The sequence below is a fragment of the Falco naumanni genome, chromosome 4, assembly GCF_017639655.2.
Source record: "Falco naumanni isolate bFalNau1 chromosome 4, bFalNau1.pat, whole genome shotgun sequence".
NCBI lineage: Eukaryota > Metazoa > Chordata > Aves > Falconiformes > Falconidae > Falco > Falco naumanni.
In genome coordinates, this window is record NC_054057.1 from 13,994,401 (window position 1) to 14,013,606 (window position 19,206).

The 19,206-nt window shown below is 39.4% G+C and overlaps 1 protein-coding gene across 3 annotated transcripts in view; it reads left to right on the forward strand.

Moving 5' to 3' along the window:
• The window catches only part of RAPGEF5 (Rap guanine nucleotide exchange factor 5), a 164,803-nt gene that overhangs the window by 112,474 nt on the left and 33,123 nt on the right, over window positions 1-19,206 (forward strand). For all 3 annotated transcript variants that reach the window (XM_040590067.1, XM_040590066.1, XM_040590068.1), the window contains 3 exons: window positions 14,740-14,818; window positions 16,872-17,016; window positions 18,690-18,787. In XM_040590067.1, the coding sequence (XP_040446001.1) occupies window positions 14,740-14,818; window positions 16,872-17,016; window positions 18,690-18,787 (322 nt within the window). The remainder of the gene's footprint in view (window positions 1-14,739; window positions 14,819-16,871; window positions 17,017-18,689; window positions 18,788-19,206) is intronic.

Below are 19,206 nucleotides of genomic sequence, written 5' to 3' on the forward strand. Positions count from 1 at the left end.
CAAGAAGGGCAGCTCCTCTGTTGAACCCCTGTGACTTAGGAGAGACCTGGGTATGAATCGGGGCAGAGAGACTAGGAAAGTCATTAGACCGTACACAAATGCCGTTTAGGTCAATGTTTGTCATGATTTTGTGTTCCCTACTGCAGAGAATGGCAGTAGTGTATGATCGAGCACCAAACTGGACAAAAAAGAGGCAGCTTTTTTATTTATCTTAACATAATTAGATGATGTTAATAGATTTTGGATGCTCTCATTTCAAACAGGAAGGGAATGCACCACTTACTCTGTTAATCAGTGAATCCAGAGATTCACAGCGTTTGGCTTGACTATTCATGATTTATTTACTTTTTAAAATTCAGACATAGATATGTGTGTGATGATTTATTCCTCCTTGTAATTGGATACAGTGATTAAATGAGCTTGCATATTATACGTCATTGTTCTTCTGGGATGTGGGCTGCTGTGGCTTTAAAACAGCAGCTCCTAATGGAATTGATTCCAGCTCCTATATATTTACTGTAATCGGTGATGTGTTTCTAAAAACTGATTTGGAAAATTGTTTCTAAATCTGTGTTCTTATATAGGGAGTATTTAGCAAGCTTAAGAGTGGTATGTAATCCTCCGAGTCTTCCTTTAAGATGCTTTGCTACCTTCTCTGACAGGCACTCTGTAGTAAAAATAAATCCATGCTTACTGTTTTGTAACCTGAAAGACGCTATAGGAAGCGTTGCATGTAGCAGAAGTGTCTACCAGGCTGCAGCCACGGACAAGTGATTGCAATCTGGGCCTGTCATCGTGTCATTGATTGTTTTCTATAGACTGACCAGGGGTGAATACAGCAAGGATACTGCTTCTTAGTAAGAAAAAAAATTAAGAATGGATTTTATAATTGACCTTAATGACTAACTGAATAAGCAAGGCAGTTTAATGAAAAAACCAACCTTATTTTCATAAAGATAAGGAGTTATCATTTTACATATATACAGGCATTCAGGAGCCACAGTGTGTGTGACTGGTGCTACGCAAAGACAAAGTGAGAGTCAGGGCTCTGCCCTGGGAGTTTATAGGGTCCACTAAGAGAAGACCCAGCAACCTGGTGCAAGCAGGGAGATGGGAAGAATAGTGACAGGAAGCCCTGTAAGAGAAGCTGGATATGGACACAGTTTGCAGAATTTTAAATAAAAAGGATATCTCAGTGATGCTAGTAGTCCCAGTGTTCAAGATTGTATCTTTTAATCAAAAAAAACCCCAGTCCTACCAGCAGCAGCTTGAGGTGCTATCAGTACATCTGCTTTGGCTGAGTTATTTCATATCTACAAACATAGCTGTGCTTAATGGCAGCCTTTTACTTCAGCAAGACAATGATTTGTCTCTTTCTTCCACAGATGCGCTTACTCCCATTACTTATAGGAACATGATGTCTTTGAGAATTTGCTGTGCTGTCTCAAATTTGGTTGAAATTGGTCAACAGGTTCAAAGGTTACAGGGATAAGGGAGGGCGAGACTGACAGACAGTTGGACAGACAGTTCAGTTGCAAAAGCCATTTTCCATTGGGGAACAAGAAAAAAAGAAGTGCTGGGGGAAATTAGAAAGTATGCTGCTGTTGTCCTATTTGATTTGAAGAGGGTTTGGAAATTTCATAGGGAAATGTGATTTGGAGTTGGGTCACCGTCTGAAGTTCACCTTTTGTGATGTTGGCCTTGCTAGCAGGAGACCAGTTGCACTGGTGGTGTGTGCATGGGCCCATGGAGAGGTGAGCAGGACGGGAGTGAGGAGGCTGGGTCTGTACCGTCAGCTGTGGCAGGTACATCCTGCCTCTGCTGCGCCCCTGTCTGCCTCCGCTTTCTCCGTACACTGGAAAAATAAACCACATTTTATAAAAGTGTGCTGGTACTTACGGCCAAAAAGAGCTATAGAAATGAAAGATGGCAGCAAGCACTAGTCACAGCTGGATGTTATGTGTAGTGATGAAACACGGTCATGGAGCAGATGAGCCAAGAGGCCCAGTATCCAGTCTGTTACTGCAGTTTGTGGTTTTTACCTTTATCTTAAACACTGCATTAGATTAATGTATGTTTGCGCAGAAAAGTAGTGTTTATGTCTTGGTCAAGGAGATTCCTCTCTGCCCCGTGGAAGTCCAAGGAACAGTGGCAGTGTTGATGAAGGGGTAAAAAACTGAACAAAGAATTTCTACAAGAAATCTTCTTGCATAAGAAATCCCTTGCAGTAGACATTTTCCAGTGTGTGCATGAAACATACGGTACGTTATAAGACTTGGAAAAGAAAAATGCAAAAGAAGAAAGCTGGACTATACCAGTGCAAAGTTATGCCTATCAGAGAGTTGTATTCCACATGTATTTTTTTGTGACTAAATCAATAGATAGCACTAAAAAATCCAAAATAATGGTAAAAGTGAATATACAGCTTTAGAAAATTACCCCACCGGGCTTTCATCCAGTAATTGTTTAATATCTCCACTTTATTTAACTGAAATAAGCAAGGCTGGCAAATAGTCTGAGTAATTCTGGTACAGCTGAATGAAGGATCTAATGCTGAGCTCCCCGGTGAGTGAAAATAATTTGGAAATAATCAAAATAAAGGTGTTCTTTCTCAAAAGTGTCACATTGAACTACAGCATATTGGAAGCAGCCAAAGGTGCTTGCACAAGAACACAGTTCTGCTGCCACAGGGAAATATGCCCGTGCATGTATTTTAATACTCGCGAGCAGCTGAACTGTGGATAATGATGTCTGTCCCTCATGTCTTACCCCTGTATGATCTTTAAACTGTGCAAGCAAAAACCTTTGTTGTTTCTTTCATTCTGCTGTCAGTACAGTGTTGTGCTGACAAACCCGATAGTTTGAAGTTGTTAGATGTTCCTAATACATACACAGACTATGTACAAAGTGGGTTTTTATTGCTGTCTTCCATTAAGTTGTAATAAGGAGAAAAGATGTCTTTAATTACATGTTAACCTGTCATTAGAATGATTTGGGTGTCATAGTATAGCAAGTACCATTTTAAGTTCTTAAATACAAGGACATATATCATGTAAATACGTTTACCATTAACGTAACCTTGTGTTTTAATATCATCATCACAAAACTCATCAGGATTTTTTTGGAACCCGTTCACCACACAGGGAAGCAAAATGCAACTGCCTTATGATTGCTCTGATGCTCGTTGTTGCGGATTTACGCTGTAAAGCCGTGTTTCGCTGCCCCAAGGAGCTGAGGGGAAAGCACGTATGGAAATCTAAGATGCAAATATTGGCCCTGTTTGGTTTTCAGGTTCTTTTGGGTGTTGTGTCCCTCTTGCCATTCCCTCCCAGGACAAGGAGGTCTCTGCTGTGTGTTGTAGGTGTTTAGATATTGCTTACGTTATTTCAGAGGTATCTGAGTAGTGTGTGCCCGTCAGCCTGAAGTATTGTACACCCTGGGGCAAAATATGCAAAAAGCGGCGTCCTTCAGAACTGCAGTGACACTTCGGTATGCTAACGGCCTCTGGGTTTCCTATGGGGTTTGCAAAGTATCTTCCTCCCTGTTCCTTGCCCCTGCTCAGCAAAGCCTGTAACACATCTCAGCCCTACCCACCTTTGCTGGGCCTTTTGCCTCCATATGTCAGAAGATGTTGGCAAATGACTTGCCGCTTTTGAGGTTACGTGACAGTGGGCCGCAGCTGCACGTGCAAGACCCTAACCTGGGCGGTGCGACCCAGTACACCAAAGATGTCCCGTCACTTGACCCAACGCATTGCTTTTGTCTCTGCTGGAAGAAGTGTGTGATCTGCACGTTAGTGTAGCGCATGTTCTTGCTGTCTTACGCAGAGATTTGGACAAAATCCAACAGCTCTTGCTTAGATGAAAATGCCGTCATTCCCTTTGTAGGCAGTTCTGCCGAATCTACAGAAGCCAGGAGTGTTTTGCTGGTGGAGGCTTTGTCATGCTAGGCTTCCCTGAAGGGATGCTGTGATGCTTACTGCACATGCTCCAGTGCCACATGTTGGGGAGCCTGCACTGCTTAGCATATTTATGATAATTGGGCTCCCAGGGGCAAACAAGATTCTTCTTACATCTCCTTCCCTGGGCCAAAGCACAAAGAAATTTCCCCTTGCTGCTTTGTAGGGGGAAAATAACAGATCAAAGCTTCTCGCTAAACGCTTTTAAAAATACACAGTGCAGATCCATACATTTCTGTTCCCTTAAGGGACCTCTCCCTCTGGTTGGTATGGAAAGCAGTTAGCAGCAGGTGATGGAGATAACACTGCACACTGAAGTCCAGGCATTGCACCTGACCTGCAGAGCTTTATATGTGGTATTGCCGTGTATGGTTTGTCCTGTCCTTTATCCGTATTAAGTATTGGTATGGAATGTACTCTGGTCGCCCTACCGTGTTCATCATAATTTGCTGAACTTTGTATTGTCCAAACACAGTGGATTTTGGAGCCTGTCGTTAGGTACTGAAGTTAAAACATTTTGGACTAATAGTCCTAACTTATTTTAAAATAATGCCAATTAAGGTCTCTGTGTGTGTGTGTATATATATATATATAAAAAAATATTTATATTTTTGGGGTTCTTCTGCCCCATAAGGCAGCTGGACCCTGGGCAGAAGGATGAAAGGGAACCATTAAACCTTTTGTCCTCAGTCTTGCTGCTCCTGGCCTGGCTGGCTTATTTTAAACAATTAATGGAAAGAGAGGATGGGTTTTTTTCCCTAAAGTACTTTGGAAGATACCTGATCGGAACAAAGAGTGGCTGCCTTCTGCAGTGAGGCTTGTGTGAGGAGTTCACATGTGCATTAAAATACCTCATTTTACTGTCAAGTGAAGTTTCACTGCATGGAAAACTTGAGTGTTTTAGTTGCAGTAGTCAAGGGCTTCTTTTAACAAAAAGTAGCAATGTTTTAGGGTGACTGCTCTAGGCAATATTTCTAGTACTTAGAAATGTATAAAGCGTAGTGGATTTGTCCAGTAATTTCAAATAACCCAAACCATTATAGCTGCACATTAATCACCAGGGCTCCCTCCTACCTGGGGAAAAATAAAAGAGCCTCAGATTTCTATGTGGAAAAATTAGTGTCTCATTAAAGCTAGACAAGTTTGACATTTGCTCTCTGCCTGTGGTTTCAGGGCTTTTTGTCCCTCAAACAAAATAAGAAACTGCTCCAATACATGTGATAGCAGCAACTGGAATGGAACTTTAGGAGGATCTTTGACCTTACCAGACAGAATGTGTTTGATTCATTCTGCAGATGTTAAAACACTGCCAGAAATTTCTGGGAGATGACCTTAGAAATTATTCCTAGTTCGGACTTTTGTGCTCTAATAAAAAATCTGGTTGTACAGGTTAAATATCTTGCCCTTATATATTTTTTTTTTCTAGCCTAATACCAGAAATAAATGGCTTGCTCTTTATTCCTTTGTGCATTGATTTCTTGGTGCTTCGGTGGTTAGATGACATAACTACTATAATTATTTTAATACGTTAGCAGCAAATTATATATCGATGTTCTTTTTTCCATTGACCTTTCTTTCTCAGCATAATTTTCATTTTTTGCTTCATGCTGTGTCCATAGTGGCATAGCATTATTAGAGGATTTGATTTGGAATTGAGGGCTAATCCTGCAAGGTACTGAGCACCATGGCCATCTGCTGAATGCAAGGGAAATCTGGGACCACTCGGCACCATCTCAGACATGAACAATGTCTTGCTAGATCAGATAGTAATGATAGCAATTTGCATTTACTGTTTGTACTCGGACACATCCTGACATTTTTTTGTAAATTGCAGTGGAATTACAGATTACTGAGAAACTTCTATCTTTGGAAAGCGTTGCCCTCAAATCGTTTTTCCGTTTCTGCAGAACAAGCATTTTTCTGATTACAACTACAACTCTCTGGACATGCGTTTGCATTGCTGAAAGGTTTCAGATTTTGTGGTATTATGTGAATGAAAACATGCAAAAAATCTGCATGTAACTGTGTCTGCCTTGAGGTGTAATTATAATTTCTCGCATTTGACAGAAAGGAGTAAGAGGGGTGACAAGAATTTATCAAGCTTAAGAGCTTTCAGCACTGAGAGGCTGAAAAACTTGAAAATTCTTTGCTGTAGCCCTCATTTAGTTTAATTTGAACCCAGTGAGTGAAGATTTAATAGCAAAAAATGTGTATTCCCTATAGAATAGTAAGTAATCGGCATCCATTTTACTCAGGCACAGGGAGCTCAGCTGTTTGCCCAGCTGTAACCCCATCTCACAGGGCTGCTTTTTTTGATGACTGTGAGGAATGCAAGTTTTACCTATTCCCAAGCACTTACGGTGTTGCTAAACCCATCGGTGAATATTTTCTTTTAAAAAATGATTTCCGGTATGTGCTTTGAACTCACAAGGTGCATTAGCGTTGCCGAGCCTTTTCAGTCATACATAGGAAGATAGAAAACCCGAAAGGATTCAGTGGGTTTTGTTGGTTTTATTTCCCCCAACCGTACTTTGGAGGATGAGCCTCACTAAAGGTTAGAGGGAAGTGGCTGGTCCTGCAAGATAGGGATGACACAGTGAGTGTAAATGAGAGCAGATTTTGAAGTTGTTGGTGAGCTTTAAATTCAGAATTCTGGCTAATACTGGTAAGTATATTAATATAAGGGGACATCAGGAGCTGACCATATGGTCCCCATCATCTTAGCCCTAATCACAAATGGGACATGACATAGCTGAAGAGTTTTAGAATTTGTTGTATGTACATACATACATACATATATGTATGTATATACAATATGTTGTATGTAAACACAATACATTTCTTTCTCTCTTTGTCTTTGTTTTTCTCAAAAAATCCACCCACTCCACAAAACACCAACGAGGTCTCGTTGCCGCACAAAACTTGGAGTTTGCGTTGATGTTTGAGCGGTGCATGTGTAGCCCCCATTCATGATTCATGCTGCTGGAGCTCCTGCGCGCTGCCCACCAGTGCATTATACTCGGGTTCTAACATGCTTCAGGATGAAGAAGATCTTATGATCTCCTTCGATTTGGTATGCTTCTGAAAGATAAATTGAGCAGTAAAGGCATTTAGTGTTTTCCTCAGCTTTGAAGAAAGGGAGTTTAGAGAGTAATATTCTTAATTCAGTACGTGAGTTTCCATCCTTTTACTCAGTTTAATTTTCTCATATAGTGAAAACCACAACTGCTGTGTGGCATGAGATAGGGTTGCCAAACTGACACCGCAAGATTGCCATAAGAGTAATTTTAACCTACAAGGTAACTGAATTCCAGTGGCTTGTTTGTTCACGCAATCTTTTTTTTTTTTTTTTTTTTTTTCTTCTTTTTCCATTCCTGGGTTGTTTTTTTTTCCCCCAGTCTCCATACAGGTTTGGCCTCCTCCAGCAAATCCTTGGAGAAAGCTGTATAGCTGCTTTGCATAAAGTGAAAAAAAGACTTGCATTCCAGTACTTTATCTATATTTTCTTGTAATCCGATTTAGTGGGGAATACAAGCCTGAAAAACCCTTAAATCTTTCTGTAATTCTTGCACAGCCATTCACAATAGATTTGTACAGTGCAAAGTGGAAGAGACGTGGGTTGAGAATGGTGATAAGTTTTATTAAAAAAAACAACAAACAAACCCAAAATGAACAGATTACTTGTTTTCACTATCAGTATCCTCTCCCTAACTAACAGTACGTGACGTAGACAATCTGCAGATAAAGGAATATAGAGTCTATATGCGCAGAGTATATTTTTATACTCCTCTTTATAGAGGAAGTTGCCTTTTGTAAACCATGTAATTGTAAGAAAAAAGACTGATGCATTGCATATTTAAATCCTGTTGGTCACCTTGTTTTGCGTAGCTTTATTTTTTCTTAATATTTGAATAAACATATAATGCAAAGGAAAGAACATGGAAACAGAAATGCTATGGAGTAGGAAGAATAGGGTCTGAAAAGTTGCTCTGTAGAGTTCAGTATGAAAAAGAGAATGGTTCTTGTCATCTCAGCATTCAGTTTGTCACTGAAAGTGGGAGGACTCGTTTGGCTTATTTCTTACCAGTTTTTTGGGGTTTGTTGTTTTTTTTTTCTTGGTAGCCATTGAGAAAGCAGCAAAGCAAAAACTATTCAGGATGTAACAAGGTGATCAGAAAACCAGGAAAAACTGGAACTTGCCTTCAAGTTATCTATTCCTGTGGGTATAAAGGGATTAATGACTCAGGGCTGCCGTTAGGAATAATTGTATCTGGCTTAGCCGGACAGGTGTCAATATTAGCAATAGAGCAATAGGTATATTCTGAACACAGCTTGAGCTATTGAACATGTTTGTAATGTAAATGTGTGTAGAGCTTTGCTTTAGCTGTGATGGTCTAAAGACACTGGTTGCTGCACACGCATACTAGTAACTAATACGTGGACATAGGAATTGCTAGGTGGGTAGTTAGGGAGGTGTATCTATCTGTAACTCTGAAATATTTCCCTCCTTTTCCTTCTGTACTCATTCTGTGTGATATCTAAGCTGAAATACTCGCTTTTTAAAAGCTGTCCTCAAATATGCTTAATTTAATAAAAATAATTTAACTTTTACTCCATTTGACAAAGGCATTTCCTTCAGGTTAAGTCTCTTTTCATGTTTATGTAACAAGTTGACAATGTGCGGCTGCTCCACTGATGACTTGTACCACTGTAGTTGTTTAAGAAGATGCTCAGGTTTGAGACCTTACAGGTGTTGAAGATGGAAACACCATGAAATATACTGCCTGTCCTGATTTGTTAAATGTGCATCACGGGCAATTTCTTGCTACAGTTTGTATTCGTTTCTGTCCTAAGGCTTGGTAATTGATACTCTGTCTAGAGAAGAGGGTGGAGAAGGGAGAAAAGAAACCACTGAAAAATCAAATTTGGTATTTAAACCCATGTGAGAAACCCATTCTACTCTACTGGCATTCACAGTTGTGCCATCACAATGACTTAATATTTGTACAGTTGCCTTCTCGCTGAGAAAGTGTATGGTCTGGTTAGTGGGCACGTGGAAAGCAGCAGGGAATCCTCTGGATATTTTAAGTACGTGGGAATATATGATGTGTTACTTATCCAAATAAATGACCATTTACTGTCTGAGATTCTAGATTCTCCTTTCCCCACCAAATACACTGTCGTTGCTGCTGGCGGTCATCACTTTATACGTGCAATACACTTGCAACTTCCCTTGTAGACATATTGCTGCGTCCTTTAGTTGCCAGCTGAAAGCAAATGTTCCCTGGGTAATTCACATTGTGAGAACATCCCATGCCTATATACTGCTCTTTCCATCCCTCTGCCACCCTGAATGTATGTTGCAGAAGCACCTGTAGATTGCAGAAAGATGGGAAGAGTGGTACTAACTGCTCCTGGTAAAGCGGGTGTCCGTGCTGCCTTATTTCACCTGGGAAAGGAAGGGACATGCACAGCCTGTGAGGAACTGTCTCATCGGAAGCTGGTGTGAATTGATTATTTAATAACGAACAAGCACAGTGCCTGCTTTTTTATTATTTTTATGCCTATGTACTTGCACATGTTCGGTGCAGTGAGATGACTGCCTGAGGCTGCCCCCAAAAAGCTGCAAGAACAGGAGCCCGTTGAACTCATGCTGGTTCTGTTGCATGTCTTAATGAAGCTTTAAAACGCTTGAGATTCTTTGAAATGAAATATTCCGTAGCTGCAAGCTAACTGCATGCTTTGTAATAATTGCTTAGCCAAATAAAGGAAAATTGTGAGGAACAAAGGAAAATTAGATTGATGGCTAGAAGAAAATGATTAAATAAAAAATTCATGAAGAAGAGAAATAAAAATGGCATAGCATCACAGCTTTTACACAAAGACTTCCCTTCCAGTGGAAGCTTTTCTTTTCCAACTATTGCTGTGCACTTTATTCACCCTGTTAGCTACAGATACTAGAAAAACTTTTTCTACAGGCATAATGGGGAAGATGATCACAAATTTATGCAGAAACCATGATGCAGTAAAATAGAAAAGCAGAGGTATGCATTTCATTGCCATTCTGAGTGGGGGTATGGTGCACTGTGAATAATTAATGGTCTGACTAGAATTGCCTTTTTTTAAAAAAAGGACCTCTTAAATCAACTGTGTCTAAATAGAAAAATTCCAGAAAGATTTCTGTTCATAATTATCAGCCCAACTTGTACACTTGGAGCCCTTCCTCATTCAAATTTACAGCTTTTGGTGGCCATTAGTAACAGAATGAATAATTTGCTTTGGATAAATTGGCCTTTCATGGTTAGCCTTTCTGTCTGTTTGCAGGTTAAGGCCAGCAAATCATTATTTGTGGACATGTATTACTGCCCAAAAGTATCTGAGAAGTGTGCAGTTGTTTGTTTTGAAGAATCTGTACACCCTCAGGTTTTGTGTCCTTGCTATGGCATGAAGAACCATCCTGGAATGATTTTAAATTACAGTGTATTTAGGAAAAAAATACAGAAGATAGTTACAGGGAACAGTAGGACTTCAGGGAAATAACTACAAGCTAGTGCAGGCATTTAAAAAATGTGAATATTAACGTGAAGTCTTTAGGTGACGTCTGGTAATAGATATTTAATCTAGCAAAAGCACTTCCATTGCTTACTTATTAAAGCAATTTAATGGATGAGTGATGCTATTAATGGGCCACATGTAGAATCCAGACTCTTTTTGTTCAAAACATTCCTTTAGGGTTTAAATTTCTAAACAAATGCAGAGGCAAAGATCTGAAAAGATCTACCCTACGTACAGGCTGTTGGAATCATAATTTATGAGGTTTTTCTTCTTTTTCTTAGCATTTCCTCCATTTAGAAGAAAAAAGAAATCGCTATGTATACGTATGTGCAACTTTTAAGTTGGCTGAGTGATATACCTTGTTTTCATAAGGTGGTTAGAAGCCAGAGGCTGTGAATAGATGGATGTATGATTGAGCACGGAGAGTGAGGGAGATGAACAGAGGGCTTGAAAACAGTTGTAAGTTATGTGAACAAACATACAGTTTTAATCTTCCCTTCACTAATTTTTTTCCAGAGAATTGCATTAGTACATAATAGCACTGTAGCATAGTTCTTGCAAAAAACTTAAGCAAAAAAAGCAACAAAACTCAAATCATGTCAAAACCAGTCTAACCACTCCACCACTTAGGGATGCTGGAACAACTGAAGATAGACATCTGGAAAACTGATGATCAGGTAGTCAAAACAAACTTTTAAGTTGGTGTGTTAGTAAGCATGTTGGTATGTAAGTTCGTATGATAAAGTAACGCTATTTTGAACAATTGCAGGAGTTCACTGATAAGCATTGCAGTTTTGCTTCAGCTAGTGCTTAATTTCTTTTCTGAACACGTGGCTATGTATTGCTGAAACTCGGATATTATAGGATCATAGAATGGTTTGGGTTGAAAGGGACCTTAAAGACCATGTAGTTCCAACCCCACGGCCATGGGCAGGGACACCTTCCACTAGACCAGGTTGCTCAAAGCTCCACCTGACCTGGCCTTGATCATTCCTGGGAATGGGGCACCCACAACTTCTCTGGGCAACCTGTCCCCGTGCCTCACCATCCTCACAGTAAAGAATTTCTTCCCAATACCTGATCTAAATCTACCCTCTTTCAGTTTAAAGCCGTTACCCCTCGTCCTATCAGCACATGCCCTTGTAAGAAGTCCCTCTCCGGCTCTCTTGTAGGCCCCCTTTGGGTCCTGGAAAGCTTCTGTAAGGTCTCCCTGGAGCCTCCTCTGCTCCAGGCTGGACAACCCCAACTCTCCCAGCCTGTCTTCATAGGAGAGGTGCTCCAGCCTCTGATCACCTTCGTGGCCCTTCTCTGGACTTGCTCCAACAGGTCCATGTCCTTGTTATGCTGGGGGCCCCAGAGATCATCTATACAGAATAGAAAGTTGGGGAAATAATCAGTTGTAAATGTCTCTGTTTTCGTGAGGATCACCGCACAGACGCATAGTTTAGTGAAGAACTAAAATGTGATTGTTGACTCCAAGATCAGCTGTTTCCAAATAAATGTTTGTGAAACCTCCAACTTTAATAGCTGCATTGTATCATCCAAAAGATGATTCAACAGAATGAATAGATGACCTTTCAGATAAAGAACAAGCTGTTCACAATGTCTTCTCATTTACTGAGACAAAATATTCTTTTTATGGAGAGATAATACTTCCCAAAGTTTTTAACAGTGTTGGTGAAATATAAAGAATTTAATTGTTTCTGAATGCAAGGGGTTTTAGCTATGTGTCTTTAGATCAGGGTTCTTTCTAGACCAGCTGTGTTAAATGCATTGATCTAGCTGGTTTGTTGGGTTTTTTTAAAGACAATGGAGGTATTTTGAATCCCATGCTCAGAGGGTGGGATGTCATTAGCTATCCATCCATCTGATATCCACATGATATCTGGCTTTGAATGATAAATGGATTAATTCTTATTGCCATCCTGCACCGCTGCTATGGGGTCAATAATTCACTGACAAAGAGGTCCAAAGCGGTTGTAACTGAAATTGGTCTAAATGTTTGTGCAATTGCAGCCTTGGTGTGAAATGCTGCTGGGATGCTCTCAGTTACAAACTCATACACAATCATGAGCTTGGGCTGGTACAGATTGCAAACAAAATTCGTGAGAAAATCAGAGTAGGGAAACCAGGGCTCAGCCTTATCTTCCTCATGTGAGGTATGGTTCGGCCCTTAGTCGTTGCAGTTCTAAATCCACCACGTAAATCACAACTAATTGGTCCTAATTAGTAACAACTAGTTATATTGGTAAAGTATTTTTTGCTCTGCAGTATAACTGGAATTCTGTTACTGTTCAGCCTCTGTCCTTGTTCCTGTTCTTACCTGATAAAGAAGGTGGTGCAAACCTGTTTTCTTGTTAAAGGGAACACAGTATACCTGGTGGAATTCAGAGAAATACGGTGAATAAGAATTCCTCAAAACATGAGGAAAATCTTACCATTTGGGGAATTAAAAACAACCAGAGTATCCAAACACAAACATTTTTATTTGGAGGTTAAGACAACCAATATAATTCTCTTGTCTGTTTGCAGAGCTAGATTTTGGGGTTTTGTGAACCAAATACAAATTCATTCCTAGATCATGCATCATATATGAGTAGATTACTAAAATTGGAAGCCAATTTGTTTACGACTTGTGGGATAATTTCAGTTGGAAGGGATCTGTGAAGGCATCTGGTCCAACCCCTGCTCGAAGCAGGCCCAGTGAGGCCAGGATGCTCTGGAGTTTTGCTCAGGCCCTGAATATACCTGATGCTGGAGATTCTGCAGTCTGTCCGGGCAGCCTATCCCTGTGCTTGACCCTCCTCACAGGAGAAAGAACGTAATCCCTTGTGTCTAGACAGACTTTCCTTTGCACTCTCTGATGGTGCATACCTCCAGGAGAAGTCTGGCTTGGTCTTATCTCTGCTCTGCCATTGAGTTGCTGAAGACCACCATGAGATAAGCCCTGAGCTCTCATCTTAGAGCAAACCCAGTCCTTTCAGCCTCCTACTGTGTGTGGTAAAGGTTTGGAAAAATCCTAAAAGTAGTGTGGCATGGGAATGAGGAATGAGGAAGTTGCTCTGAGATGCTGCAACTGCTGTGAGTAGAGATCGTTTGTTAGCAAGTACCTGCGGCCCATTTCTGCAGGACTTTTAGAAACCAGGGTAGAGAAAACACCCTTCCATAATCTAATTAGATAAACCTTAGAGAAAAATTCTCAGCACTTCTACTGATGCCCAGTGGACTAACCTGCTAAAGATTTTAATATGTTTGTTTCATGGTTCTCAACTACTGTGCGTAGGTGTTAATCACGGTACATGCTGATCAAGTGTTTTTCTCTCCTATTAGTAAAATTTTTTCTCCTGAATTTTTAGAACAACTTAGCTGATGGAAAGGTTGCTTTGCATGCAGCAGGGCCAACCAGGATGGTGGTGTTTGTGATAAGGACTCTTGTCTTACTGATTCCTGAACTGTGGCTCATTTTGCACATATTTGTGCTTGTTGGTTCTTTGAGAGCTTAGGATGTGCTTTTTAAATAAAAGATCTGATCTCTGCATTGGCAACATATTATTAACTGTTTGAAACTTCAAGTTTCATGTATTCTGTATGCTTTGGGACTGATATGAAGAAACAGTGCGAAAGAGGGATAATAAACATCGATTGTGATTGTATATGCTCAAGGAGTTTAGGTGGGGTGATTGGTCACATAACCATATAGTTTTAAGGAAATAACTAATGAAAGAAAGAGTCTGTTCTTCTTCCTCTAACAAAAGGGGCTATTTATAAAAAGGATGAGAAACATTCCAGTGTTATCTAGAGGGAGCACTAAATCTCTTTGCTAAAGAAAACTAGATGGCCGACAAGGACATGAATTAGCTGCAAACTTGCAAGACCACCACATTCCAGGCAAAGGACTGATAAGCTAATTAACATACGAAGCGGGTTTAGGTAACGAATATGTATAGGCGTTAATTGAATATTCATTTGTTTCATTGTATAAATGTGAGATGGTTCGTCACTTCGGGCATGCACGCTTGTGGAGGAGCGATTCCCCCCCCCCCCCCCGTGCATCTGCGCGCAATAAACATACCTACTCTATAACTTTTGAGTTATAGAGTTTAATTGTCAGGACTTTTTTGGGGGGAGGGAGTCCTATTCCTGCCATGCACGCTAACAGGAGTAGAAGCTCTCTGCCTCCTTTCACTAACGTATTGTACCTTGGGCTTTTTTGTCTTCCTCTGCAGAAACTCTCCTGGATGACTTCCTTCTCACATACACAGTCTTCATGACCACTGATGACTTGTGCCAGGCACTTCTGAGGCAATATCCTTTCATTAAGTGTTTTATTAACAGAGGTCACACACTTACACCTAGGTTTATCTATTGTCAAGCCTTATATCATAGTAAATTCCATGCCTGGGATAATTTTGTTCTTTGCATATTGATATTATTGAAGTGCAACCCCACGTGATTATTTTGAGGTTGCAAATAAAAATGGTGAGAAGAAGAGAGCAGTTGTCTAATATTTACTGTGGCATCCTTAGAAGGTGGACTGCACCTGAGCGTTTGGCATCACACCCCAAGAAATGCATGAATAAATAAGAACAACTTCAGAAGAGAGCAGTGGGAATTGCCAGCATTCTAGAAAAAAAAGACATGCAAAGAATTTGGGCTGTGTTACTAAAAAAGGGAAACTATAAATGAGACGATATTCAGGTACCTAAAGAGGAGGGGAAGAATCTGTTCCTTTATGGATGCTAGACAAGAGGCAGTGAGATTAAACTGGTGTAAGACAGTTTAAATATTAGATATTAGGAATATATTTTTTTTTTTACATTAAGAAAAGAAACACTGGAATGGAAAATGTGTGAGACAGTAGAATCATCGATACTGAAGAATATTAAGAAGAAGAAACTAGAAAATATGTTCCGAGGATAACACAGGGCATACTTAAGCCTCTCTTAGGGTGGACTTGGATGGACTAGTTTAGCTGATCTTTCAAGGTCTTTTCTTCTCCTTCTGATTTTCATAAGGTTTTATGATACTTGGAATTTGATTCAGATCTGTAGCTTCCCAAAATTCAGCTTATGTTGGCTTTTTTAACTCAAATGGGTTGTGGAGGAAAAGATTCAATCTGGAAACATTAAATTCAAATTTGGATATGAGCTCCCCTAACTGGCATGTGCCAGGGCGGGGGGAGATACTCACCTGTTAAAATGTTTAGAATTTGCATAGCTGAGGAATCAATAAACAGAAACCTCCTGCTCTGACATTGAATGTACAAAGCTAAAGCTGCCCCTGAATAAACCTGTATCCAAAACATACACATTTGTGTATGTGCATACTTACTTCACAGGAATGCTTGAAAGACTCCTAACTCACAGCAACAATGCAATCTTATGTCTGCTGGTTTTGTTTAAAGATAAATAAACCTCTGTAACTGTTACAAAGTAACATATAAAGTAAGGTTAAAACCTACCCAGACCTATATGTTAATTGTTAGAGTACCCATATCTGTGTAATACATTTCAGAATGCATGAAGAGAAGAAATGAAGAATAAAGTATTTTGCAATCTCTGCTCCTTTTATCCTATGATACGGTATATTAGTCTAACTCATATTGAGATAAAAGGGTTTTTTTCTTGTATTTTCAGTTACTTCCGTAAGCTATGAAGCATTGTTTGAATGAACTTGAAGCTATAAAATGAGCTTGCATTTCTTTTTTTCCTTTTACTTTTTTTCCTCTTTACCTTTTGTGGTGAAAACATCTTTTTACCTAATAAAAGAAAGAACAGTGAAGGGACAGGAACAATGTACATAGTGGGTATCTTCTGACATTTAGTGTTTCTGCTTTGTGGATAGAGGACAGTGGTGGAAATAGATTCTTTCACCTTATTTTTATTTTAATAGGGTTATTTCTGCAGATGGCGTAATTTGTGCAGAGGAAAAGAAACTGACTTCCTCTGCCTGAGTTTTTTGTTTTTGTTAATGATGCATTGCCCTTCTCCCCACAGGCATTCAAGTTGGCATCGGTATGCAGGACAAAGGTTTATTCCCAGTTCCACAGAAAAGATATGACTCAACATTGTATAATTCCTTTTGAATTGATTTTACTTTTATAGACTTGCCTCTCTAATCTATAAAGGAAAAAAATCCTGTTGGCACAGAGGATGAACTGACATTTCTATTACTGTGAATTTCATTCCAAAAAGTTGATGAAACTCCTAAAGCTCCAGATGGGATAAAACATTTAAAACTCAGCAGTGTAGTGAAAAAAATCTTTCATTAGCAAATGAGATGATTGCAGAGCCTTTTCCATCACTTCAATGTTTCAATTTCAGTGAAATGCTGTTATTTGTTCCTTAATCTATTGTACCTATTGTGCTAAGAACCAGCAAGGGAAAGAGGATGACTCTGATGTGTCCTGTAGAAAACGAAAAGTCTTGCATTTGGTGTCTCAGTGGACTTCTCTCTACAAAGACTGGTTACATGAAGATGAGCATTTGAAACAATTTTTAAAGGTATTAACACACTTTCTGATGCATTTCATTGTTTAATTGTTTAATTAAAATTCTATGTCTAAAAAGTCCCAGAAGCAAAAGCTATAGAGCATAATTTTTCATACTAAATTTTCTCCATGAAATCTATAATATAAAATGATTCACATGTGTCTTCCTTGAATGCCTTAGAGATAGTTTGGGTAGGAAGCCTGTAATGTCAGTATGTTCAATGTCAAAAACACTACTTTCAGATACGAAAATTATAGAACTTCATGTTCTCTAGACAATGGAAAAAATTAGGAAGGTAAGAAATAAAACTACAAAGATGGGCATGTTCCTTAGACATATTGGTGTGTCTGCCAGAACGGGGTCAACAGTCATTATCCAGAGGATCATGGACAAAGAGAGAGTTTTGAGAGCCTTGTAAGAGATTCTGCTTCAGCTGAGGAGTGAAATGCTGTTCCACAGTGTTGTGTCAGGTGCACATAGAAAGCAGCACAGCTTTATGTTATTTTTAATAAATAAAATTACACCCTTACTTATTAACAAGGATCTTCTGATCTTTCTGAATGAGTTCCAGAAGCTTTTGTAATTCCCTTGTAAATTTGCAAACAGCCATTTTGTCACTAACCCAAGCTCCATCTGGTTGTTGATTGTTTTGGGTTTTTTTTTTTAATCGTTTTTTTTCCCTGCTGTTTGAAAGATGAAAGCATTTTACGAGACTTTGCAGGATCATCCACCTTTCCCAATAAGACTCTTTGGCTGCAACTGGAGATCCATCAGTTAGGTTACGCTGTGTTGCACCTATCTTAATGCAGGGCTTGTCTTTCTGACCCTGGAGGTGTGTGACTGGGTATTGTTGCACAATTTCTCTGCTTGAGGCTTCTGTGCAATATTAAACAGCAGTAATATTCATGATGGTTGAAGTTATATGTGCAAAAACCAATATATAGGATTGTAGGCCAGAATCATTCATGCTGAGATTTATGAATGCAGGAGTGTTAACTGGGCTAAAGCAAACCTGATGACTCAGCTTATATATATGATCCTCATTTTCTTGGAAGGGAAAAAAGAAGTATCTACGTGCAGATTCTGAAATAGAGAAAATATTTCTTACAATATAAAAGCCGATTCAGTTTATTTACATCTTATCTGAGGTAGTGTCTTTTACATTTAACTGAGGTTCCCGATTAATACCCTGCTGATGTCCAAACAATACCTCCCCAAAAAGAAGAAACAGGATTGATTTATTTATTTATTGGTATACACCTAGGAGTGTATTATTTGTTTGTCAGAGACATCAACTCAATTTAAAGTGCATGAAAACATGAGGAAAAGTAAAGGACAACATTCTCCATATTAAAAGTCTTAACCAAATGAACCTGTTATCATTTTGGATAAGTGACTTCATGTAACAGCCACAAGTCTTGTTTTAAATCTTCCTGTTTGTAGACAAGAGTGCCAATGTTTTGCTCTCTCACTTGGTGATGATACAGAGTGTTTCTCCAAAGGCAAGCTGAATTTTGATCAGTTGGGAAATGGAAACAGGAACTTTCTCTCCTTATGAGTCTTGCATGAATATAATGATATTTGTTTTAGTAGGCTAGTGCCTGATTTGATTTAGACCACTGATGTGATGCCTTAGATTTATGTTTGAGTTATCAGATATTTGCAGATACCGTTTTATTTTGTAGACGATATACAGGAATGTGTTGGATGATGTGTATGAATATCCCATTCTTGAGAAGGACCTGAAAGAATTTCAGAAGATACTTGGGATGCATCGCCGTCAGTAAGTATTGATTATGTTTGTGATCAAGTCCCTTTTTATTTAGAGCATAATCTATTCCTGTTGTCATCTTGCTGCAATTCAGTAAAGCGATGAGTGATACAAGCACTATATTCATTTTTATAAGTCGTCTCCTCTCTAAACCAAAGCTAGATTATTCAGTCTTCTCTGATGTTTGCTGGGTGGTGCGTGTGGTTCACCAGTCACTCCCATCAGTTTTGATTGGGATGACTTGCAGTAAAGCGGTTCTTTGTGGAAAAGCTGGCAAAATTTCCCTCAGAAGCTGCAGTCTGTGACTTCAGATGGTACCTTCATTCTCAATCTTTGCAGCCTGCGGTACTGCGAAGCAAATCTCTTTTGCAGTAGTCATCTCAGGGTTATTATTTTGCTAATAATTAAGATATTTGTAAAAGAGATTTCCT